Here is a 25,672-nt window from a genome sequence, read left to right on the forward strand (position 1 = left end):
AAAGGAATATTATCTGAATCCCTCAACTTGAAGATTGGACGATAATATTATAGGTTTTAATTTCGAGGACGAAATTCTAATAAGGAGGGAAGATTGTAGTGTCCCAGAATTTTCAAAGCTATTTAAATAGATTATTTTGATAATGATGTTATTTTAATATCCATTGTAGCTAAGGATTTTAATTCTTGGGAAATTTATGAGTGTGGTAATTAGAGAATGGTAATTGGTGAAATAGTATAGGGTTGGTGAAATAGTAAAATGAGGGTATAATTGTAAATTGAAGATAGAATGAGGGTATAATTGTAAATTGAAGATAGAATGAGGGTATAATTGTAAATTGAAGGTAGAATAGTATAGGGTTGGTGGAATAGTATAGGGTTGGTGAAATAGTATAGGGTTGGTGGAATAGTGTAGGGTTGGTGGAATAGTGTAGGGTTGGTGGAATAGTATAGGGTTGGTGAAATAGTAAAGGGTTGGTGGAATAGTGTAGGGTTGGTGGAATAGTATAGGGTTGGTGAAATAGTATTTGATTTTCTCCTATAAATAGAGCTCTTCTCCTTCACAATTTTCACCACTCATCTCCTCTCCCATCTCTTGCATATATTCTTCCTTTTTCCGCTTTTTACTCGGTCTTTCTTCTTTCTAAGAGTGTTTACTCAGAACAGAGAGAGAAAGGGCGAGACCAAGCGCTACAAGAAAGAAAGAACACAAGAGATAGCGGACTTTAGAAATTAGTTTCAAAAGATATACTAGTGGTGTTAGTCATATTGGAGCAACTAGATTCCTTCATACCACTTCTAGCTTCAGTCTAGAGGTAAGTAAATTCACTACCCCTTCTAAAATTACTTCATGTCATGCTATTTATATATTCTTGTATCAAACTGTAAATGATTATTTTATTTATGTATTATGGAGATATGTTGCATGCATGAAGGATTTCTAAAAGAATTATTTAGAAAGTTTATATTTCTTTAAATGCTTTTTAAGCACAACAAGTTTATATTTGGAAAAAGTTTCCATTTTAAGAAAAGAAAGTTGAGAAATGATGATGATTATAAGAAAGAAAAAAGATGATAAACCCTCCTACATGTTGCCCTAAGATGCATCAAAAGAAGTACAAAGAAAAGTACAAGAGATGCGATAAATGTTTATGAAATGAGGGCACATGTATGGAGGAGAGTATTTTTGGCCCCAAGATAAGATAAGATGAGAGTTCGGTACCGATACTCGGATGGAGGCGAAACCACTGAAGGAGGCTATGCCAGAAGGTGGTATTCCATCAACTAGACCGTTGAGTGCACCAAGAAAGAGTTAATTGACGGTCGGGCATGGCTGTGGCCACAGTTCAGTGCCATGGTCACAAGGACCCGCAACCCTCGTGCACAGGGGTAATAGTGTACATGGGCTTTATTATGAGAAAATGATACTATATTTTCAACGAAGATATGCTAAGATGATTTACAAAGATTATTTATAATGATGCATTATGATGATGATTTATAAAGATGATTTACAACGATGATCTATTACTAGATGTAATAGTATGTATATGTTACGGGAGATGCAACCGTACATACAGATATTATTATGGCTAGAATTATATTTATTTGCGAAAATGATTTTCAAAACTGAGAACAAGGAGTAAAACCATTTATGGTCGTGGATGTTACTTGCTGGGCCCCCTTTGGGCTCATTCAGTTTTATTTCTTGTTTTCAGGTAGAAAGGATGCTGGAATAGGAGGCCGGAATGGGGTGGGAATAATTATTAATTTTCAAAGTCTTTTCATATAAGTTATTGTAATGATATGATATTCCGCAACTAAAATCTAATGTTTTCTAATTCCGCTTGTAATAAAATCTCTTGAAAAAAATGTTTTACGCATTTATTGTATCTTTTAAAATCAAGTACTCTGATAGACCTTATAGATCTTTGCAAGAATTTTTGTTGAAAAAGAAGAAAAGTGGCAAACTCAGTCTTAACGGACTGGGGATGTTACAGATTTACAGTGGCCGAACCCACCCCAAAGACCCATGGGGGTGGCTGGCCACCCCTTAAGGCAAAATGAGGGTGGCCGACCACCTCCATTTTGTCAAAAGCCACCCTTTTCCATTTTAAAAAAATAATAATAAATTAAATTTTATTTTTTGTAATGTTTTTAATCATTTTAATTTTTTAAAAAATTATTATTTCTTTTATGTTTAATTAGGTATATAGACACGTGTCAATTTTTTTTGAGGTGTTGACATGGATTTTCGTCAATTTTTGGATGGAATTTAAACGAAGGTACCATCTCCGTTTTTAACCATTATTGAGGTATCATCTGTGATACAAAACGAAACTGAGGAGGCAAAAAATAAAGTTGTTAAACCGTAGGAGGCAAAAACGTATTTAACCCTTAATATACTCCTATCATCAAATTAATATCTCATAAATAAGAGTTTTAAAATCTGGAGCTTTACCTCTGAGATGTTTATCTGGAATTTTTTTATTTTATTTTATTTTATTTTATTTTTTGAGCAAATACAACAAAAAAGGAAGGGTTATATAGGAGGATCCTTCCTACTGTTGATCCTAATAGAAGACATGATGGGGGAAGAATTAGGAATACTTCCAAACACAAGGTTGGTAGTGGCCCACTTAGCAAGATAGTGCGCACAAAAGTTTGTACTGTGAGAAACTTTAGAAGCATTCCAAACTTGAAAATGCTGAAGTTTCAATAGAATGTCTGAGATGATGGGAGATAATGTCCTGGTTGATTGCCAAAATAGTTAGCAAAGAATCACCTTCAAGCAGCAACTCAGAATAGTCAAAAGAGGGGCTAAAATTTACACCCATGAGAGCAACCGTAGCTTCCCCTTTGTTCACATATGAGGAGTACAATTTATTTGTGAAAGCCATAAGAATATCACCCTTGTCATTGCTTAACACTGCCACTAAAATAGAGAAGGAATTTTGTACAGCCACATCAAAATTGATCTTCAAAGACGCTTGGAGGAGGGGGCTGCCAATAGGGGTGTTCCACTCGCTCGCTCGTTCAGGATCGGCTCGTATAAGCTCGACTCGATTATTAAATAAAATGTTTTGTAAACACAAATCCTGACTCAAATATTAAATGAAGCAAGCTTGGCTTGACTCGGTTAGGCTCGTGCGCACTCATGTGTGTGTGTGTGTGTATATATATATATATATATATATATATATATATATATAAACTAAGTAACACATAATTAATTATAAATCTCATAATTATTAAAATCTTAAAATTACATTTATATTTAAGCGTTAAAAAATGAAAAATTCTAGACCCTTCGTGATCAAAGAGAGAGAGAGAAAGCAATCATTAAAAAGACATTGATTCAATTAGAGCAGACCCAAATGAAAGGAAGAAGAATCAAGCAGAAACTATTGAGAGAGATTGCGAAAGGCAGAAACTATTGAAGAATCAAACAGACCTAAACACTAACATGTTAACATCCCAATGCAGTTTGAATACAACATGTTAACTTGTCACACATTGCTACAAAAACACCAATCTCCAAGTTTACTTATTTATAAAATGATACATATCCTCTCTCTTTGAAACCAAGTGCCTTGCTGTATTAACTCAGGCTCCATAGTCGACTAGCCAGGCTAAGTAAATACTCATATGCAAGCTGGTTTTTTAAGCCGTTTAAGAGTACTTGAAGTTTAAATTAAATATAAGAGTGGCTCGACTTATTATGAGCTTGAGCACAGTTTTTTTGGCTCGCCCTTGAGCTCGAGTTCAAGTGAAATTTAAACGAGCAAAGTCCGAATAAGAGAAGTTCGCTTAAGTTTAGCTCGTTTACACTCTTACCTGCCAAATTGAGAGACCAATTTGGTATCTAGTAGAACTAATACATAATTTTACTTTCGTTAAAAAAACAAAAAAAAATTTTTTTAAAAAAAAAACGTAATTTCACTAATTTTGAAATTGAAAATTCTTAATTACAATCTGATTCTTAATTCTTGTAAGAGTAAAATTACATATCACACGAAGTTGACCAGAAACTCTTTCAGGATATTAGTTGGGAGTAAACTCTGGTAGTAAAACGACAGAAACTAGTTGGGTGTCTTGGGGACGAAGTCTCCGCCATTTCGCTAGAACGGACGGGAACTTGCCGGGACGAAGCTTCTGTATCTCCTCATATATAAAAAAGAAAAACAGAATATTCAGTAACGAGATGGGCGGCGCAAGTTACTCGTCAGTTGTGAATTCGTTACGAATCTCCTCCTTGACCCAGCGATTGGCCGTGCTCCTCCGCCGCGGCAACCGTGCCGACGACTCGGAGCTCTACTACGTCTTGTTGTTCCTCGCCAGGTTTTTTCTTTTTTTTTTTTAATGGAAATACTAACTTTTTTCGGTGTACTATCTCTGTTTGGGAATTTTTTTTTTAGCTTTTCACCGTCTGGTGTTGCAAATTGGATATGTGCGTGCATAGTTAGTTTATTAGGCCTTGTTTGGTTGCACAGGAAATTTGGTAGTCAGTGGATTCGGATTATTTTACCTTGTAGCTTTTGTTGAGGGTGCTTGTTTGAATGAAGTTGGTGATTGAGGATGTGTACGGAAGACGATATTGTATCTTGCTTCACACTTAATAACAAACGGGAAAAGAAAAGAAAAAGATTGTATCTTGGTGTGTGATGAAGGGGCTTGGAGGCAGGTTTAGGCCTCCAAAGGTTAAGGCCGGTTGTGGCAAAAGACAAAGGGAGAAGAAAAGGTTAGTTGGATTGAAATGGACTGGCTTCCTGACCCCCAGTACCAACCCCATCTGGCTGGTAACGGACTGCTACCTGTTGGTATGGGCCAGCGTCGAGCAGGGTGGCCACTTCATAAGATAAATGGTAAGGGTGAGACCACATCAAACTTTCCCTCAAGAACCCCACTTGGATAGGACCAACACTAGTTTATGACCTTTCTTACCTAGATTAGTCAGTCCCACCTTCGAAGAATCAAGGGTTTGTTCACAATGTGCCACAACTTTGACTCCAAAACTTCATCCCGAGTCCTCTCATCTGCAAACCAGAAAATATACATTCTGTTGTCCATCAGAAAAAATATCCACCATTCCACATTACTGCCACATAGAATCTACCGCCTTCTTTACAAGGGAATAAGGTAAAGGTTTATCAAGAAATTGTCTAACGAGACTTGGCAGCCACTTGAAAATACCATCCTCAATCGCATCTATGGGCGGTTTAACCACAATTTTCCCGTCAACTTCCTCCAGCTCAAACTACTTCTAAGTTCCCATTCATTTTTCACTTTTGAATAGATCATGCCAATTCTTCATCTAAGTATTCAAATTCTGCACAACCTCTTCCTTCTTTGCCTCATCCGTTGTCTTCAACATTGATGCTACATATTGATTGCCTTCATCCTACTTTTTCCCTCCATTTTCTCCGCTACACTCCCCAAGCTTGAAACTCTATGTTTTACTCTGTTTTCCATCACTGTAGCAGAGCTCATTCCCTTCCTCCACACCAACAACCTCTTCCTCCTCCATACCACCTTCAACCATATCCACAGACTCCATCTCTAAACTATCCGAAGGAATTTGAGAATTCACTTTTGCCAATAGCTTGACATTCTTCCCCTTACCTCATCCTCTCCCGGATCTCCTTGCCATAACACCCTATCTCACTAGAAGATGCTAACAAAAAATTGGACCAGCGTTAGTCGCTGGCAAGATCGCAACCAGAGCCATGCACCGATGACCGTCTAAGAACCTCATGCGTGTGGAAGTGCACGCGCTACCAATAGCCTTCCACACCAAACCAAACATCCTAAGGTTTTTTAGCTGCTTCAGAGCAGAATAGCAAAACCCCCTCATTTTTTGAGTAAACTTTGACAGCACTCTTGATAGGTCTTCATTTTATTTTTATATTATTTTCTTTGTTTCATACACTATTTTGCTTGTGTCCAAAAATGTTCATTGTGCAATATTGTTATCTCATCTTCATTGACTGCATCTTGCCTTTTTCTCTATCCCATGGGCTCTAAAATTATGGTTGCTCTTCTTGTGAGTGGTATGCTTGTCATTATGAGTTGGAGCTATTATCAATGTTATACACATCATCATCATCATCATCAACCTTATTAGTGGTATTGTTATTGTTGTACTTGACTAGATTTACTTTGACAAAAACAGGGATATTGATTATGCAGTTGCAAATGATGAGGTCCCACCCGTAGCTCAAGATTTGCCTCTTTTGTTCAAGCAGGTGATTTTTGTCTTCCTATTGGATGTCAAATTCTTAATTTTGTCGTCTTTTACCTGTTTTTGGTCCTTTGGAGGCCTGTTATGCCTATGGACTACATAGCCAAACATGACAAATTACAGGCATTGGTGTTTGTGGAATTGTATAATCTGCAAGTGTGGGAAGAACAACCTATACGTGATATATAATCAGATTTTCTTGACTTCTTTTGCTTACCTGCGATTGACGCCTTGAGGTTTCTGCACCAATGGCTAAAACCAGTTGGTTAGCTGGAGATAGTGATAGTCAGAAGAAAATTTAGAATGTCCTGGTCACTCATTTGGTAGATGTTTAATAGAGTTATTTCTTTTCTAATCTGTTCTAATTTGCAGTTTATTCTCTCCCTTTCACCGTTAAGAAGCACAACTGCTGTGAAGAAAATAATGCCATGTTCAAATATGTGAATGGTGTTAAATAATTTGCTAATGGAATTCAATCCTTGCCTTTTAGGATGTACAGCAAGTGAATCATGTCATCTCTAAATGGATTATAATATTTATGCTATGCATATTGTATGTGTCAGAATTATTGACATTCAATATCTATTATTTAGTGTGAAATTTGGTGAGTTATTGATGACTAAGTGGTAATCATGGTACTTATAAAATCTATTCTTTAGCTTCTGTATTATTCGTCTCTTTTCCTTATTCCCTAGTGACATAGCGGAAGACTAAGGTAACTAATCAAATAGCAGTGTCTTTGATTCTGTAAGGAGAAGTGTCTTCGTCTTCTACCCAAAAAGATAAAAACAAGCCCGCAGACTAAAAGAAAGATAAAACTCCGCAGAGTATTTGAGAGAAAATTCTCTGATTTGATAATAATTCAATGAGTTCAGTTTTACATAATAAGCAAGCGTATTTATAGAAGATAAATACTTGTAGAGAAAGTAAACCTACTTCTAGTAGAGAAAGTAAATCTAATCCTAGTAGGAAAGTAAACATAATCCTGATAACAATAATAAACCTAATCCTCATAAGGAAAGGAAAAGAATTAAAGCAAATCTAACCCTATTAAGGAAAGGAAATAAAATTCTAATAAAATAAAATAAAATCCTACTATAAAATTGACAATCAACGGGAATTGTGAGAATCTTTCCTTTTGTACTTCCATTGTCTGAAAGCAGGTAAAATTCTGATAAAGCGGCGTTGCTCCAATATTATTTTTGATATTTTATTTATTTTCATTTTTACCGAAAATAAAGGTAAATATCGTTCTACATCAGACACCCCCACTTGAAAAAAACTCGTCCTCAAGTTTTCTTTGGGACATAGCACGAACGGCTCCTCTGAAGAAAGGTACTTGGAGAAATCTACATAGATAGCATCAAGACACGATCTTTCCTTTTCGTCTTCTTCCACAAAAATTTCTCCAACGATTTCTTCTTTGGTGTAATCTTCAACTTTACAGTTTTCTTCTAAGGAATTACCAATTTTCGTGGTGATCGTGATGAGTTGTACCTGTGATGTAGGATGTGGTGGTTGTTCTTCCACTGGTGTAGTTGTTGGAACAAATATTTGTTGCTCCACAAATTGTTCCTCTAATGGTAACTCCAAATTAACAGCATCAACATCCTTTTCACCATAATTAATATTCTCTTCATAGATGGAGCGCCTATTTGGAGATTTATGAATATGGTTACGGACATGTCGAATGTGGCTTACGTCATCATCAAGGAATCTGTCAACATAAGAATACTAAATGGGTTTCCTTTGGATCCCATAGTCATCCTGGGTATCCCTGTGCTTCCAAAGGGCACGCATTTGCGTGCGTTCAAATGTCTCCCACGATTGCTGCATCTCCTGTTGCACCGTCTGTCGAAACTCCTGAAATTCGGCTCTTGAAACATCTCTTTCACGAACGTCGTCGTTATAAAAGTTGTTGTTGTAGTATAAGTTGGCCATCGAATCTGGATAATGCCGGTTCGGATACCCTATGAATTTGGCTTTCGAAAGAGTTCCTCCCCTACAAGGGGTGTTGTTGGAGAAGTTTGTCACCATTGTGCTGATTGGCCATGATTAGGATAAAGCCTGCTTTGATACCAACTGACGTAGCGGAAGACTAAGGTAACTAATCAAAGAGTAACGTCTTTGATTCTGCAAGAAGAAGCGTCTTTGTCTTCTACCCAAAAAGATAAAAACAAGCCCGCATGCTAAAAGAAAAATAAAATTCCGCAGAGTATTTGAGAGATAATTCTCTGATTTGATAATAATTCAGTGAGTACAATTTTACATAATAAGCAAACGTATTTATAGAAGATAAATAATTGTACAGAAAGTAAACATACTTTTAGTAGAGAAAGTAAATCTAATCCTAGTAGGAAAGTAAACATAATCCTGATAACAATAGTAAACCTAATCCTAATAAGGAAAGGAAAATAATTAAAGCAAATCTAACCCTATTAAGGACAGAAAATAAAGTCCTAATAAAATAAAATAAAATAAAATCATAATATAAAATTGACAATTAGCGGGAATCGTGACAACCTTTCCTTTTGTACTTCCATTGTCTAAAAGCGGGTAAAATTCTGATCAAGCGGCGTTGCTCCAATATTATTTTTGATATTTTCTTTATTTTCGTTTTTACCGAAAATAAAGGTAAATATCGTCCTACATCACCTAGGGAGTGGCCAATAGGCTTGAGAGACTTTAGAGGGATTTTTTATGGGGTGGTATTGAGGATGAGTTTCAATCCCACTTGGTGAATTGGGCAAATATTTGCACTTTGATAAAATTAGGTGGTTTGAGAGTTAGAAATCTGATTCAGTTCAATCAAGCCTTTTGCGGGAAGTGGTTGTGGCGGTATGCTATGGATAGAGAGGCATTAGGGAGATTGGTGATAGAGAGTAAATATGATAGTATAAGGGGAGGTTGGTGCTCTAAGGAGGTAACGTCAGCATTTGGAGTGGGAGTTTGGAAACATATTTTTTTATTTTTTTTGATAAGTAATAACCAATCTTATTATAGTTTGGAAACATATTAGAAGGGGTTGGGATAAGTTTTCCATCTTTGTTAGATTTGAGGTGGGGGTTAGGTCAAGATTAGTTTTTGGCATGATGTTTGGTGTGGAGATAGTCCATTGAAGATATCTTATTCGGATTTGTTTAGTATTGCTCAGAGAAAGGATGCATGGGTGGTGGATAACATGTAGTTTCAAGAGGGGATTATTCAGTGGAATGTAATTTTTACTAGACCAATTCAAGATTGGGAGGTGGAGGTGGTGGTGTCATTCTTTCAGAGGTTATCTTCTTTTCAACTAAGACAAGGAGAGGAGGATAGAATAGGATGGAGTCCTTCCAAAAGGAGCAAGTTTGAACTGAACTTATCAAGTATTAACTAGCCTGAATGGATATATATATATATATTTTCCCATTTTTGGTGTGTTCTCTTGTATACTTTTTGTGTATTTAGGGGTGCCTACGTTTTTTCAATAAGATTTGCTTGATTACTTATAAAAAAAAAGGAGATAAATATAAAAAAGCCCCATGAACTAACGACCGTTTTTGAAAGAGCCCCAAAAGTGATACATCAAACTACCAAGGTGTTCCAAAAAGGCCATTTTTCTGTCATTCTTCCTAAAATACCCATATTTTCTTAAAAACTGAAATAAACTTTTTTTTTTTTAATTTTTTTATGTTTATGTTTAGAAAAGAAAAAAAAAAAAAAAAAACCCAAGGGGTGCCTCCTATGAGCCACCTCACACCACACCCATTTGGGGGTGGCTCGGGGCCACTCCCAACCCATAGGGATGGCTCGAGGGCCACCCCCTCCATCTTCATTTGGGTTGCCAATCCACCCCATGAGGGGTGGATCGGCCATCCTTTGAGTTCCCTATTTTATTTTTATTTTTTTTAATCTTAGATTTTTAAATTAATTTTAATTTTTGTTTTAAGAAAGTAGGGGTATTTTAGGAAGAATAACAAAAAATGACCTTTTTAGCACACCTGGGTAGTTTGATGTATCCTTTAGCATACTTGTCACTTTATGAGGCTATTTAAAAAAAGGTTGTTAGTTCAGGGGGGATTTTTTATATTTATCCAAAAAAAAAAGAATTTGGCCATCATAGTTTGCTTATTTCTAGTTTTGCAGATTTTTTGAATTTTTGTTCTTCTTTCTCTTCAAATTAAGGGTTCTATTGTATACTCCCTGTGTATTAAGATTGGTGCTTAATTAATGATAATGAATTTACTTGCAATATATATATATATATATTACACATTTCCTCTAGAATGAATGTAGGGAATGGTTGCAAACAATTTCTTGAAGCCCCTCCCATGGTGAAGCCGAGTCTTACCCGATCTGTGTGGGGGGCGCCTTGCACGGGTTAGGATTTGCTCTACAAGGGTGGGTACATGAAGTGATCCTACCTTGGGGGGCTCTTTGTCATCAAACAAGAATAGTCAACAAATGAATCATTGCATGCCTTAGAATAGTCTTAGTAAACCCCCAACCATCTTAAATCACCTTGCCCTTGGGCCTCAAGAATGAATGCTCTCCTAGGCATTGCAAACTGAAAAACATCCCCTAGGGTCACGTTTTTGTGTCTATTGAGGATTATTAACACATTGTTTCTCTTTGTTTGTTTATCTATGAAATTTTATATTCGAAAACATGGTGGTGTTCTTATATTTTAATGTGATGGTGTGTAGGCATGCACGATTAGAAATGATCCCCTATTAGAGGCGGCTACCATGGTGCTTATGGTCTCTGTGAAGGTAAGAGTTAAATGCAGCCGTTGATCGCTAATTTGAATTTTCAGTAATGATTTTGATCTCTTTAGTCCCTCACAATGTTTTGCATGTTGGAAACAATTTCAATGTTTGGAGTGGATTGTTTTTTTATGAGGCATCTTTTACATTTTTGCAAAAATGGACATGCTTAGTTATTTTTTGACTTGTAAGGAGTGATGTGGGATATTTTGCTCTATGATGTACAGGATGGGAATTTTAAGAATGTTTGGATAAAGTAATTGTGACTTTTCTTGGATAGAATGAAACATTCATATTATTAGTAGGTTTTCCTTGTGCTTGTGGTTCACTTCTTCAAATCTTCTTTCTAATTAGGTGTTCCACTTGTATACAAGAACCTATGTACCTAAGTTGCGCATTTTGCACTTTTTAATGATATTTCGATTATTTATCAACAAAAAAATTGTTGTTTAATATAGATCCTTTAGGATTCTAGCTTAATATATTAGGGTTTTTCAGTGGGACCAAACCATAATCCTGGATTTAATGTTTCCCATTTGTTGTTTGCGGATGATGCCTTGATATTCTGTGGGGCGAATGAAGAACAACTTCGTGACTTGCATTGTCTTTTTATACACTTTGCAGTGGTTTCAGGGTTAAAGATTAATTTGCTAAAGTCAGAAATTGTTCCAATTGGTGAGGTGGAGGATATAGATATGCTAGCGAGTATTTTTGGGTAGGGTGGCAGGGTTACCTATGAAGTATTTGGGTCTTCCTTTGGGGGCGCGTTACAAGTCGACCACCATTTGGAATGGTATAGTTGAGACAATGGAAAGGAGATTGGCGGGTTGGAAGAGGATGTATTTATCAAAGGGCGGGAGGGTAACGTTGATTAAAAGCACTTTGTCTAATCTACCTACTTCTTGTCTTTATTCCCCACCCTGTGGCATACAGATTAGAGAAGTTGCAAAGAGATTTCTTATGGGGTGGTATCGATGAGGAGTCTAAGTTCTATTTAGTGAAATGGTCTCAAATTTGCTTTCCCATGCAAGCTGGTGGTTTGGGAATTCGGAACTTGCTAATTTTTAATAAAGCTCTATTGGGTAAATGGCTACGGCATTATGCTACGGAGAGGAAAGCATTTTGGAGGATGGCTGTAGAAGTAAAATATTGGTGCATGAATGGCGGTTGGTGTACTAAGGTGGGGGAGGGTCCTTTTGGTGTTGGAGTGTGGAAACATATTAGGAGAGGGTATCTATTAGATTTGAAGTAGGAGATGGTTCTCATATTAGGTTTTGGCATGATACTTGGTGTGGGGATCACTCTCTGAAGGTAGCATTCCTTGATTTATTTCGTATTGCGAGAAATAAGGAGGCCTGGGTTAGGGATAATATGCAGATTTCTAATGGTGTTATCCATTGGAATGTATCTTTTTTACGAGAGTCCCAGGATTGGGAGGTAGAGAGGGTGTTGGCTTTTTTTGGGAAACTGTATGCTTTCCGACGACGGCTAGGGGAGGTGCCGAGGTGGACACCTTCAAAGATAGATTTTTGAGGTGCTGTCTTTTTATCATGTGCTTTCTTATTCAGGGATGGATTCTTCGGGGTCCTTTTCTTTCCTGTGGAGGAGTATATGGAGAGTTAAAGTTTCATTGAGAGTGAGTTTCTTTGTGTGGACGGCTACTCTTGGTAAGATTTTGACTATGGATAATCTTCGTAAGAGAGAATTGATAGTGGTGGACTGGTGTAGATTTATAAGCGTGTTAGCAAGGTGAAAGAGGTAATTGTTCGGTAAAGGAGGTGTGGAGAATAATCCCACTGTGTCTATGTGGACTATTTGGAAAGAGAGGAATGCACGTTGTTTTGAAGATCAAGAAAAGACGATGGATGAGCTCAAAAAGATGTTTATCAAGATGCTTTTCTATGGGGCGGGAGCTTTAAATATTTCACAATTTTCTACTATGTCTCAATTTGTGGCTTTTTTGTTCTTCATTTTACCTTTAGTGGGGCTTTTCTTTGTATACATTTTATGTACTAGGGTTGCGTCCCTTTACACTTTTCAATGAATCGCTTATTTATAAAAGAAAAAAAATATTTTTTTGTTTCTCCCTTTTTGCCTTGAGAGATGTCTTTAGGAATGTTAGGTAAATAGTATCCATTCAAAATTCTGTGGGTGTTCTCTTACAATTTTTTCCTCATGAGTTTTTTTTTTTGGTGGCAGAATGCTTGTAAGATTGGGTGGTTCTTAGAAAAGGAGACTGAAGAACTTTTCACACTCTCTAATGAGGTTTGCTATCAAATGTTGTTCTTATAATGTATATTCAGTTTATGGCTTTTTGTCATATTATCTCTAGCTAATAGTTTTCTTTCTGATCTACAGATACGGAGAAGCTTCTCCAGTCCGGGTGATATTAACACCAAACCCAGTAATTCTCTTTCTGCTATTAGTATAATTATGGAGAGGTAGGAACATGCTTTGCACTGCACAAATACTTACTGTATATATAATGTGACTATAAAGTTTTATGGCAACAATTATTAGTACACTCCAATTTAAGCTTTCATTTTAAAATTATGGTATGATACTTGAAGCTGAAGCCCCAAAATGGAACCATACTGAGTAATTTGAGATTTGAGTTTTACTTGGAATTGGTAGAGTTTTTCCACTTAAGGAATGACAAAGAAGATATACACTTCTTTAGTTACCCTTTTATGTCTAATACTGACATCTTTGGCTCATAAGAGTAGGGATCCCTTTTCTTTTTTTTCTTTTTTTTAAACGATGATCGTGCTGGTGCTAGCATGAACATGCTTTTCAGATTATATTAATAGGGTCTGACTAAGGTGATGTGGGTGAACGTAAAACCCAAGTCAGACCATGAGTTTGGTCAGTAAGGATGTTATTGTGACTTTGTTTTACTCAAGTTACACACAGTTTTCTATATAATATTGATATTAGTATCTGATTTATATTGATTTTAACTCTTATGTCAACCAAATGGATGTTGCGGGGAATTCCAACTGAAAAGTTGTAAGGTAGGCCAAGATTCGAAAGTTGATTTCTTAACTGGACCACTCGTTAGAATGTGTTGACATGGTAGGATATTGAGTCATTGTGATTTCTTAATTGGGTGATTAATGATCTCTGTGTGTGTGAGTGTGTCTGCAGGTTCTACCCACGAATGAAGATGGGCAATATACTTGCTTCTCTTGAAGTCAAGGTGGCTCCTTTTCCCTAAGCTTGATTTTTTATTATAATTTTGAAGCATTTTCTAATATATTTTTGTTTTCATTGTAGCCTGGATATGGGGCATACGTGATTGATATCCATATTTTAAAGAATATGCCACATTCGCCCAAAGAAAAAATTGTAAGCATCTGCTGAATTAATCTGAACTAGGCGGCAATACAATTTTTCTTTTTCAAATTTTTTTATTCACACACATTGGGTGCACCTTATAAGTCTAGTTGTATATGGAGCAGCATTGTAGAAAAAATGAAGAGGCGGTTGGCTGGTTGGAAGAGGCTCTATTTTTCAAAGGGACGTAGGCTGACCCTGATCAAAAAGTACTTTGTCCAATTTGCCCACATATTATTTGTTGTTGTTTCTTATTCCAATAGCATTGAGAAACTTAAGCGAGATTTTTTATGGGGAAGTATCAATAAAGAGTTTAAGTTCCATTTACTTATTTGGTCAGAGATTTGTTCTCCGAAGCAAATTGGTGGACTGGGGGTAAGAAACTTGATTTAGCTTAGGCTCCGTTTCTTTCGCCGTAAAATGGTTTCCAGAAAATAATTTCCGCATTTTGCGGTGTTTATTGCGACATAAAATAGTGGTCAACGGAAAATATTTTCCTTTTGACCAAAAATTCTTCTTTAATTTTCGGAAAATGGTTTACGGTTCGTAAACCATTTTCCAATTTTGAGCATCTCATTCTCAAATCGACGGACGCGGCCAACCCGCTGAGACTTGACCAGGATCTGCCCGGGACTTGACTGAGACTCGCTCAGGACCCTTTTGGGACCCTACCGGGACCTATTCGGGATCCAACTGGACCTGAACATGAACCGCCTGGACCTACCTAGGACCCGCTGGGACTTGATCAGGACTCGCCCAGGACCCGCTTAGGACTACACTAGAACTCGCCCGAGACCCGATCGGGACCCGCCCGGATCTGCCCAGGACTTGCCCGGGACTTGACCAAGACCCACCCCGTACTTGACTGAGACCTAACGGGACCTATCCGGGACCCCGCCGAGACCTAATCGGGACCCGACCGGACCTGCTCGGGACTTGACCAGGACTCGCCGGGACCTCGAGACTAGACCTGGACTCACTCGATACCCCTTTGGACTTGCTCGAGAGCCGCCTGGGACTTGACCGGGACCCGCCTGGGACTTGACTAAGACCAACCGGACTAGCCCGAGACCTGAACAGGACCCTTTTGGGACCTAACCAGACCTGCCTGGACCCGCCCAGACCTGCCATGACCTGCTCGAGACTCGCCCGGGACTTGATTGGGACCCAACTGGGACTTGATCGAGACTCGGAAAATATTTTCATTGAAAAATATTTTCGGGGGAAAACATTTTCAGGTATTTGGCATGTACGGAAAATCAGGCGAATCCCGGTCAGGTCCCCAATGTTTTCAGCAGAAAACATTTTCCGATATTTGGTGTACGCAAAATCATATTAAACACTAAATTACGAAAATGTCCCTGTTGGGTCTTGGGCGGGTCCTACCAAGGTCTCAGGCTGATCCCGATGGAGTCCTGATAGGGTCTAGGTGGGGTCCGGGCGGGTCTTGGGTGAGTCCTAGTGGGGTCCTTGCGAGACTCTGTTCGGACACCTCTAAAACTTGGTCGGGACATTTTCGTAATTTAGAGTTTAATATGATTTAATGAAAAAATATATATAAAAAAAATTGATTTTCCGTGCGTGCGGTAAACACCGTAAAATGTTTTCGGCAGAAAACATTTTCAGGAAAAATGACTTTCCTTAAAATATTTTCCGACGGAAACCATTTTATATCAAAAGAAACGAAGCCTTAATGAAACATTGTTGGGTAAGTGGTTATGGCTTTATTTTACGGAGAGGGAGGCTTTGTGGAGATTGGTGGTGGAAACAAATTATGATAGTATGAACGAAGGTTGGCACTAAGAAGGTAGAGGAATCCTTTGAAGTTGGAGTATGGAAATATATTAGGAGGGGGTGGAGATATTTTTTGAGATTGGCCAGATATGAAGTGGGAGATGGAACTAAGCTTAGGTAATGGTATGATTTATGGTGTGTGGATCAACCACTAAAAAAATCTTTTCCCGAGTTGTTTAGTATAGCTTGTTGTAAAGTGGCGTAGGTTGCGGATAATGTGCAGGTTTTGAATGGGAATCTCCAGTGGAACTTATCTTTTATTAGATCCGTACAAGATTGGGAAGTGGATTGCGTGATTGCATTTTATGATTTGTTGTATTCTCTCTAATTGAGACAAGGTGGTGAGGATCGTATATGGTGGAATCCTTCAAATAGGAGGAAGTTTGAAGTAAGGTCATTTTATCAAGAATTATCTAGATCGGGGGGTTAATCTTTTCCTTGGAAGAGTACAAGTTCTATTGAGAGTGAGTTCCTTTGTGTGGATGGTGGGTCTTGGAAAGATTCTCATATTGGATAACTTGAGGAAGAGAAAATTAATAGTGGTGGACTGGTGTTGCATGTGTAAAAGGAGTGGAGAATCTATAGATCATCATCTTCTCCTTTGTGAAGTGGCAAGAGAATTTTGGAGAGTGATTTTTTGCCTTTTCAGAGTTGAATGGGTTATGCCTAGAAGGGTTATAGAGTTGTTAGATGGTTGGCGGGGTCAGGTTGGAAGTTGTTCAAATTTAGTTGTTTGGAGGATGTCCGTTTTATGCTTAATGTGGCATGTTTGGAGAGAGCGAAATGCAAGATGTTTTGAAGATAGTGGGATGGTGGTGGAAGAGCTCAAGAACATAATGGTCAAAACGCTTTATATATGGACAAGGGTGTATAGATTTTCTCACTTTTCTAATTTTACTAAGTTTGTGGATTTCTATTCTTCTGTATATCGTTAGGGGAGTTTTTTTTCTCTTGTATATATTTTGTGTACTAGGGTTGCCCGCTTTGCGTTTTTAATGAATGGCATTACTTATCAATTTTTTTTTTCTTCACCCCATTGTTGACTGGAATTTGTTGAACACCCCCACCCCCACCCCCAAAATGGTGTCATTTCTCTGTTTGAAACAAATTGAGTTGAATCCCACACTGTATCTTTTATGTATGTGTTTGTTATGTCTGTTATTACCCTGATCTATTTCTATATGTGGTCTAATATTTGTCAACATGCATGACAACTTGACTTTTGTGTACTATTCTAGCTTTTTACATTGGCAATGTCCATACATTTGGATTCAATCTGTGGATTTGTGCTAGTATTTCTTTTTGGGATAAATGCAGAAGTGGTCCTTGTGGTTGGCCTAAATTACAAATTACTCCATGTGGTATAAAAAATAATTTATAGGTCCCTATAGTTGGCCTAAATTACAAATCACTCTCTATGGTATAAAAAATAATTTATAAGTCCTCAAGGTATGCCTAAATAACAATTTATTCTTTGAAATCAATTTTTGTTAAGTAAATTAACAAAATCTGTCACTTTGCCACGTCATACCCTATAAAAATGCGACACATGTTATTACTAATTTATGACTTTCAAAAATGACAATTAGGATTTTTCACATCATTTTATGACGCCATCTAAGATTACACATCAGCTTTCATTCAACGTTATACTACTACAGTAAATTAACCAAATCTCTTATATCTCCAAAATTTTACCACATGCGTAACCCTCCCTCATCTTCATCTTCATTAGCCGCTTCACAAAATGTGACCGTCAACTTCTCGCAAAATGCGCCCAAATCGTGGCGAGAAAGATGAAAATGAGGGAGGGTTACGAACGAGGAGTAAAATTTTGGGGATAAAAGATATTAAGTTAATTTAATGTAACAGTATGACATGACAAAGTAACTGATTCTATTAAGTTACTTAGTGGAAATTGATTTTAAGGAGTAAACTGTTATTTTGGCATACCCTGAGGACCTATAAATTATTTTTCATACCACATGGCGTGATTTGTAATTTAGGCCAACTACAGGAATCTATAAATTATTTGTTATACCACAGGAAGTGATTTGTAATTTAGGTCAACCACATGGACCAATTTTGCATTTATCCATTTCTTTTTTGATAAATAATAAGAGATTCTATTAAAAAAGCGTAAGGCGCCCCTAGGTACACATGAAGTATACATAGGAAAACCAAAGTTAGCCCACAAAAGACCCCCAAAAGAGGAGCCTAAATCCCAAAAAATGCCCTAGACCCGCACATCAGACCCTTAAAACCCCAAAAGAACCCGAAACCCGCAAAACAGTCCAGCCTTTACCTTGACTAGAGACATTGCCTCTAGCATCAAAATTGATGGAGCAGTCTAAATTTTTGAGCTCCCTCATCCCCTAAGTTTTTGAAATAAAAACCCCATCTTCAAGACACCGATCCTCTTCAATAACCAAGAAAAATTCTTAAGTCTTTTCTCGTCACCCTCGACAACCCCAAATAGGGAGCGGCACTCATCGCACCGCACGTGGCTCCCTGGCCCTTATCAGTCCCCACCAAATGTGTGGCCGCCACAACCTCGACAATCAACTTCTTGTTCATCTTCTTATAAAGCTGTGCACCTATATCGTCCTTTACCTTCCGAAAATATTTCGGCTGTGACTAGGGGAATCGGAAGGATAAATAGGAGCCCCACAATCCGACATCACAGGAAGAGATAGACAAAGTCTCTCACCCAGCTCAGTCGCCCCTGAGCATGGATCTGGTGTCAGCAAAGGCTGGACCACTATATTTGCTGTCGGTGGGACCCATTTTCTGGGAAGGACCTGAGCAGTCTTCCTCAGAAGCCATAGTCAACAAAGATACCATCTTCACCATGTTTTTTCTATATGTGCTTTTTTTTTTCTTTTCTTTTTCCCCATTTAGTATGTTTTTTCGTATTATCATGAATTTGGAAAACTTCTTTATAGTCATTTTTAAATTTTGTAATTGTTGCATTATGTTTTGCTTGCAGTGGTTATTTGTAGCACAAACAGATAACATAGAGACATCTGCATGCATTATAAGTCCTCCCAAAGTGAAGTATGACTTATTTTTTCCTTTTTGTTTTTAATATACTAGAGTTATTATCTATTTATTCTGAAAAATTATTTTTAAATTCTGTAGCTTTCTTCTGAATGGAAATCCCGTAGACAGAAGGACCAATGTTCTAATGGTTTGTGCAATTCCATTTACGTTGTGGATAACTTTATGCATATGCAGCATTTGGTGCTGATTGTAGCATAGGCTTGATCTGATAACTCATATCTCTGCTTGTGTTCATTTACCCCTTTATCAGGAAACTGGACCACAGTTTCCAACAAATGTGACTCCAATTCTTAAATATGGAACAAATCTTCTTCAAGCTGTAGGCCAGTTTAATGGTAAGCTTGAACACAAATCTTTTTTTGTCTAAAGTGTGATACTCATCCAGCTCTAACAGAAATTCTCATCATTGTTAAGGTCATTATGTTATTGTTGTTGCCTTCATGAGTGTGATTTCATCATCTGAAACTCCGGTGCTACATGATTATGTTCTGCCTGTTGTAGCTGCAGTTGATTCAGGTATTCCTAAAATATAGAAGTAGAGACATTTTGCTTTATTAATTTTGTGTTTCTAGTAGTTTCACAAAATTTATTGATTTGCGCCATGTTGAACTTCTTTCCTTGACACTATATTGATCTTTATTGCATGATTATCTCCTTTCTCTGTTTTTTTGGATGTTAGATCCTGACATAGTTGAGGGACCATCGCGAATATCACTTCATTGCCCAATAAGGTATACCATATTTGTTGCTTAGAACTTGATGTTTTACTACTTTTTGGAGCTCTTCATTTTATTCCCGTTTGTATAAGAATATGAACAAATAGGGAAATTATAGACATATGAACAAATGAAAAGGTTCTTATCTTGTTTGCATGTTGTTAATATACTAATTACTGAGGAGATAGAACTTTGTAAACATAGTGATAAGAGTTGGGAGATGGCTCCTAGATCAGATTCTAGGATGATGTGTGGTGTGGTGAGATGGCCCTTAAGGAAGCATTTTAGGAGTCATTTAACATTGCTTGTGTGAAGGATGCTTCTATTGTAGTTCATTTGGATCTTTCTAGTGGTTCCCTTTAGTAGAATGTAAGCTTTATTAGAGCAGCTCATGATTGAGAGGTAGATATTTTGGCTTCTTTCTTCAATTTGTTGTATTCCTATAGAGTGAGACGGGAAATGGAAGACAAGCTTTGGTGGGCTCATTCAAAAAAAAGGGAGGTTCGATGTTAGCTCATTTTACAGGGTCCTTGCATGTATTGATGGCATTCCTTTTTCTCAGAAGAGTATTTGGCAAACCAAGGTATCTCTGAGAGGCTTTTTTTTCGCTTGGTTGGCCGCGCTAGAAAAGATTCTTACTATGGATAATGTGAGGAAGTGATTTGTCGTTATGGTGGGTTGGTGATGCATGTGCAAGAGGATTTGGGAGTATTCAGACCATCTTCTTCTCTATCGTGAGGTTGCTTGTGCCTTATGGAATGGTTTCTTTAGTCGCTTGTCGTCTTGGGTTATGCCTAGTCGAGTGGTTGATTTGTTTGCTTGCTGGTGGACGGGTTGTAGGTCTTAGAGTGCTGTAGTGTGGAAGATAGTGCCCTCTTGCCTGTTGTGGTGGCTTTGGGGGGAAAGAAACGACCGAAATTTCGAGGACCGAGAGAGAATGTTGGAGCTTAAATCCTTTTTTTTTGGGGGTTCTTTTTATACTTGGACAGCTGCGTTTTAGCTCATTTGGTGATTAGTTTTAATGATTTTCTTCTTCTTCTTTCTTCTTATAGGTAGACGTTTCCCTTGTATACTTCTTGTGTACCCAGATTGTGCTATGTGCTGTTAATGACATTTTGATTACTTATATAAAAACAAACTATGATATAAAGGGAGGGCAATCTAATAGAGGGTGAGTAAAGGGGAGGGGCTCTATCAATTCTTTATGAAACCTAGGATAATGTCATGGAATGTTAGAGGGCTGAATGAGAAGGAAAAAAGATTGAGGATTAGAAGTCTTCTAAGAGATTGGAAGGCTAACGTTGTTTGTTTACAGGAGACAAAATTGGAGTATATTTCTAGGGAGATGATTCATAGTTTATGGGGGTGCTAACATGTGGATTGGACATATTTGGGGTCGAGAGGGACATTAGGTAGGACTTTGTTAATGTGGGATAGGTGGGCGGTGAAGAAGATAGTGTGGGTAATTTTTCAGTGGCTTGTTTCTTTAGAAGTGTAGGAACAATAGTTTATTGATATTCTGCTAATTGATCCATCTTGCTTTTCATCCCAAACAGCTATACGCGAATCAAGACTCCTGTCAAAGGACATTCGTGCAAACATCTTCAGGTGAGTGCCCCGTTTTGTTTTAACATACCATACAGAGAAGTGATGTCCATATGGGGAGATTTGGACCATATATGTATGTATGTGTGTTTCACTTTTTGGATATGTTAAATTGCATTTGATACGATAAACTATAAGGTTGTTTGCAATGTCCCCTGTTAGAAGAGTTATTAGTGTTAGTAAGTCATTAGGGTTTGAGGGTAGTTTGGTCATTGTGATATTTCCCCAATTCTATATATTAGGATGTTTGTATTAGGTTAACTAAAAGCTGAATAATACAATCAGCCTTATCTTCTCCCTCTAATCTTCTTGCTGCAATCCTATTAACATGGTATCAAAGCCTTAGGGTTTAGACCCTTGTTCCTTTGTTTGTAGTCTTAGTTTTTCACTATTTTTTGTTTTTGTTTTGGTTAGTGTTCTTCTGGTGGCAGCACCACCCACACGGGTAGTGCCTTGAAAGATGTTGTCTGTGGTTGAGTTTGAAAAAAAAAAAAAAGTTTGCCGTGTGCTTTCACGGTGGTTTTTTGTGGTGTTTCCTACTAGTTTTCTAAGTTTACGGCGGCGGTTCATGAGGGGCTGTTAGAAGGTTTCAATGTCGATAATTCTACTCTCTCATCTTCTGTTTACCGATGACACGTTGATTTTTTGCAATGTTATGCCCGGCCAGTTGCTTTATTTGCGGAGTGTGTTTTTGCTTTTTGAAGCTGCTTCCGGTTTGAAAGTTAACTTGGCTCAGTCAGTGTTAATCCCGATGGGGAGTGTGGAGCAAGTTGGAATGCTAGCCGGTATTTTAGGATGTGGGGTTGCTATTTTGCCAGTGAAGTAGCTTGGTCTTCCGTTGGGGGCCTCCTGTAAGGCCAAACATATTTGGGATGGAGTTATTGAGAAACTAGAGCATCGATTGGCCAGTTGGAAAAGGATGTAATTGTCGAAGGGCGGTAGGGTCACCCTTATCTAGAGCACCCTTGCTAATCTGCCCACTTATTACTTGTCTCTTTTTCCTATCCTGGTGAGTGTTGCTAAGCACATCGAGAAGTTACTATGCAATTTTTTATGGGGCGGGATAGGTGAAGAGTTCAAGTACCACTTGGTGAAATGGTTGAAGGTTTGCACTCCGATTAAGGAGGGAAGGTTGGGTATTAGAGATATAAAGGGGTTTAACAGCGCTCTTTTAGAGAAATGGTTGTGGTGCTATGGAACGGAGAGAGATGCTTGGTGGAGAGTGGTGGTAAACTCGAAGTTCGGAAGCTTATGGGGTGGGTGGTGTTCTATGGAGCCTAGAGGAGCTTTTGGGGTGGGCTTGTGGAAGAATATCAGGAAAGGGTGGGATACTTTCCAAGGCCTTACAAGACTTGTGGTGGGGGATGGGACTCGGATTAGCTTTTGGCATGATTTGTGGTGTGGAGATATGGTTCTCAAGGTAGCTTGTGCGAAGGATGCCTCAGTTGCGGAGCTCTTCAAAAAGAGGCATTTTCCAGGTTAAGTCCCTCTTTTACTCCTTAGCTTGCACAGAAGGGAGGACACTTGGAAGAGTGTGTGGCGGACGCAGGCACCTCTGAGGGCGATGTTCTTTTCATAGTTGGCGGCTCTAGGCAAAATTCTAACCTTAGACAACCTCAGGAAGAGGCATGTTATTGTGATGAATAGATGTTGCATGTGTAAGGGAAGTAAGGAGACGGTGGACCATCTTCTTCTTCATTGCGAGGTAGCTTCTGCTTTGTGGAGTACTATTTTTGGTCGTTTCGGGATGTCTTAGGTGATGCCTAGACGGGTTTCGAGTTGTTTGCCAGTTGGTGGTCTGCTAGGAGGAAGGGGAGTGCAGCGGTTTGGAAGATGGTGTCTACTTGACTTTTTTGGTGTATATGGAGGGAGAGGAATAATAGGTGCTTTGAGGACTTGGAGAGGTCCACGGAGGACATTTTATCCTCATGTTTTCACACTTTGTATCTTTGGACTATAGCTTTTGTATCCCTGTTGTCGATTAGCTTTGATGATTTCTATGTTTGCTTTTCTCTTTCTAGTTAGGTGATCCCTGTTATATACTCCCTGTGTACTTTGGGGCGTCTTACACTTTTAATAAGACTGGTTATTACTTATCAAAAAAACGTTTTCTAAGTTTTTGGTATTTCTGTTATGTTTGGTGCCATCTGTGGTGGTCGGCGTGGTCTGTGGTGGTTGGTGTAAGGTGGCCGGTGTGTTGCAGTGGCCATCGAAAAAAAAAAAAAAAAAAAATCTGTTAGCGTCGGTGTGGTCTGTGTTGTTGAAAAGTTGCTCTGTGGTCGTCGATTGATTTTGTGGCTGATGTGTTTTAAGTCGTAGGCGTGTTCTGTCTGTCTTGGTGAAGTTCCAGTGAGCTCCGGCGAAGGTTCCTGTTTGATTTTTCAGTAGTATTTCGACTTGGTTTTGGTGTCTATGGCGTGTTCTGCCTGTATCCTACTAGTTCGGACAAGACTTGTTGGTTGATCATGTGAAATGTGATCGTTGTTAGCTGTTGAGATTTGACCGGGGGGCCTTGGTGTTTTGTGGTGAGATCCGACTGGCCTTGGTGTTTTGCTGTGGTTTCCAACCAGTTGTTGTTGTCCGGCAGGATTTTATCGGCCTTGGTGTTTTGCAGAGAGATCTGACCGGCCTTAGTGTTGTGCGGTGAGATCTGATCTACCCTTGGTGTTTTGCGGTGAGATCCGACCAGCCTTGGTGTTTTGCGATGGGTTCTGACCGGTCCTTGTTGTTTTCCGGCAAGATCTTATTGGCCTTGATGTTTTTTGGTGAGATCCGACTGCCTGTTGCAACTTCCGACGAGTTTTTGACCGGCGTCGAAGTTTTAGCAAATTTTCTTATTATTTTTATGGATATTTGTATTGTGTGCTCCAAGTTGTTTTAGCTTGAGGGGGAGTGTTAGAGTATGTTTTTGTGTTTTTCGTTTGCTTGTTTCTTCCAAGCTGAATTTATATGATTTATATGATCCAGCTTGAGGGAGTGTTAGAAGAGTTATTAGGGTTAGTAAGTCATTAGGGTTTGAGGGTAGTTTGGTCATTGTGATATTTCCCTAATCTTATATATTAGGATGTTTGTATTAGGTTAACTACAAGCTGAATAATACAATCAGCCTCCTCTTCTCCCTCTAATCTTCTTGCTGCAATCCTATTAACACTAAACCTTAAATTTAAGCATTCAACCTCCAAAACTATCTGGTTGATACTGCCAAAATTTCTTCATTTTTTGTTATACCTAATGATGCAGGACAGTCTTTGAAACATTGGGACTAACAGAGGTCTTGCTTGGAAGCTGGTGAGAATGAAGTGGAAAGGATTTAGAAAAGAGGAGAAGAAGCTTAAAGAGATTGCTGAGAATTTTAGCAAGTAAGAAGGGAAAAAAGAACTGCTGAGAATTCAGTAAGAGGAAAGGAATTAATAGTTTGTGGGAGACGATGCAAATAACCTTATAGTTTAGGGGGAGAAAGTACAATGAACCCTTATATGCATATACACACACATATACAATGATTTTATCCATGTTTACAGTATGCCATATATAGTTTGTAACAAACTGGGGGGACATGTAAACATGTTCCTGGATCTGCATATGCGTCTGCTTCCATTGCCTTCAAACTCATTTGATGTATAAAATTGTGCTGCTTTTTTGTGCACGAAGAGATATGGCTTTTCCATTTCTTATTTTGTTTAGTCTTCATTATCATTGCATCATTATTATTGTTGTTATTGTTGTTGTTCTCTTACTTTTGCTTGCTGTAGTGCTTTGACTTCAGTAACTATCTTGATATAAATTCAAGAAGACCATCCTGGCGCTGCCCACATTGTAATCAGTATGTCTGCTACTTGGACATTTGTCTTGATCAGAATATGGCGAAGGCAAGTAGTTATGGGTTTCCACTTTCAGTGTGGTTTTTCGTTTTCTTTTTTTTTTTTTTTTTTTCTCATTGATTAAGCATTTCATCTTCTTCCCAGGTCCTAAGAGAGGTGGGAGAGAATGTTGATGAAGTGATTATCTCTGCAGATGGATCATGGAAGGCTATAATGGGAAGTGATGACCATGTAGATCAGGCACATGATGAAAATGCCTATTGCCAGAAAGAAAAGATTGAAGGGCTAGAATCTAGCCGAGTCTCAACTTCCCTTCCCAATGTTTTGGATCTTACTGAGGATAATGATGAGA

At 38.2% G+C, this 25,672-nt stretch overlaps 1 protein-coding gene across 1 annotated transcript in view; it reads left to right on the top strand.

Annotated features, from left to right (window-relative positions):
* The first annotated feature begins 4,049 nt into the window (after nucleotides 1–4,049).
* Nucleotides 4,050–25,672, top strand: part of LOC132174322 (E4 SUMO-protein ligase PIAL2-like) — a 24,824-nt gene continuing 3,201 nt past the window's right edge. The window contains exons 1-15 of the mRNA XM_059585996.1: nucleotides 4,050–4,340; nucleotides 6,172–6,244; nucleotides 10,926–10,991; nucleotides 13,185–13,250; nucleotides 13,344–13,426; nucleotides 14,133–14,184; nucleotides 14,262–14,333; nucleotides 19,105–19,172; nucleotides 19,257–19,305; nucleotides 19,429–19,513; nucleotides 19,593–19,694; nucleotides 19,858–19,909; nucleotides 21,451–21,502; nucleotides 25,252–25,368; nucleotides 25,465–25,672. Of these exons, the coding sequence (XP_059441979.1) occupies nucleotides 4,204–4,340; nucleotides 6,172–6,244; nucleotides 10,926–10,991; nucleotides 13,185–13,250; nucleotides 13,344–13,426; nucleotides 14,133–14,184; nucleotides 14,262–14,333; nucleotides 19,105–19,172; nucleotides 19,257–19,305; nucleotides 19,429–19,513; nucleotides 19,593–19,694; nucleotides 19,858–19,909; nucleotides 21,451–21,502; nucleotides 25,252–25,368; nucleotides 25,465–25,672 (1,282 nt within the window). The 5' untranslated portion in view covers nucleotides 4,050–4,203. The remainder of the gene's footprint in view (nucleotides 4,341–6,171; nucleotides 6,245–10,925; nucleotides 10,992–13,184; nucleotides 13,251–13,343; nucleotides 13,427–14,132; nucleotides 14,185–14,261; nucleotides 14,334–19,104; nucleotides 19,173–19,256; nucleotides 19,306–19,428; nucleotides 19,514–19,592; nucleotides 19,695–19,857; nucleotides 19,910–21,450; nucleotides 21,503–25,251; nucleotides 25,369–25,464) is intronic.

Source organism: Corylus avellana, chromosome ca3 (assembly GCF_901000735.1).
Source record: "Corylus avellana chromosome ca3, CavTom2PMs-1.0".
Classification (NCBI taxonomy): domain Eukaryota; kingdom Viridiplantae; phylum Streptophyta; class Magnoliopsida; order Fagales; family Betulaceae; genus Corylus; species Corylus avellana.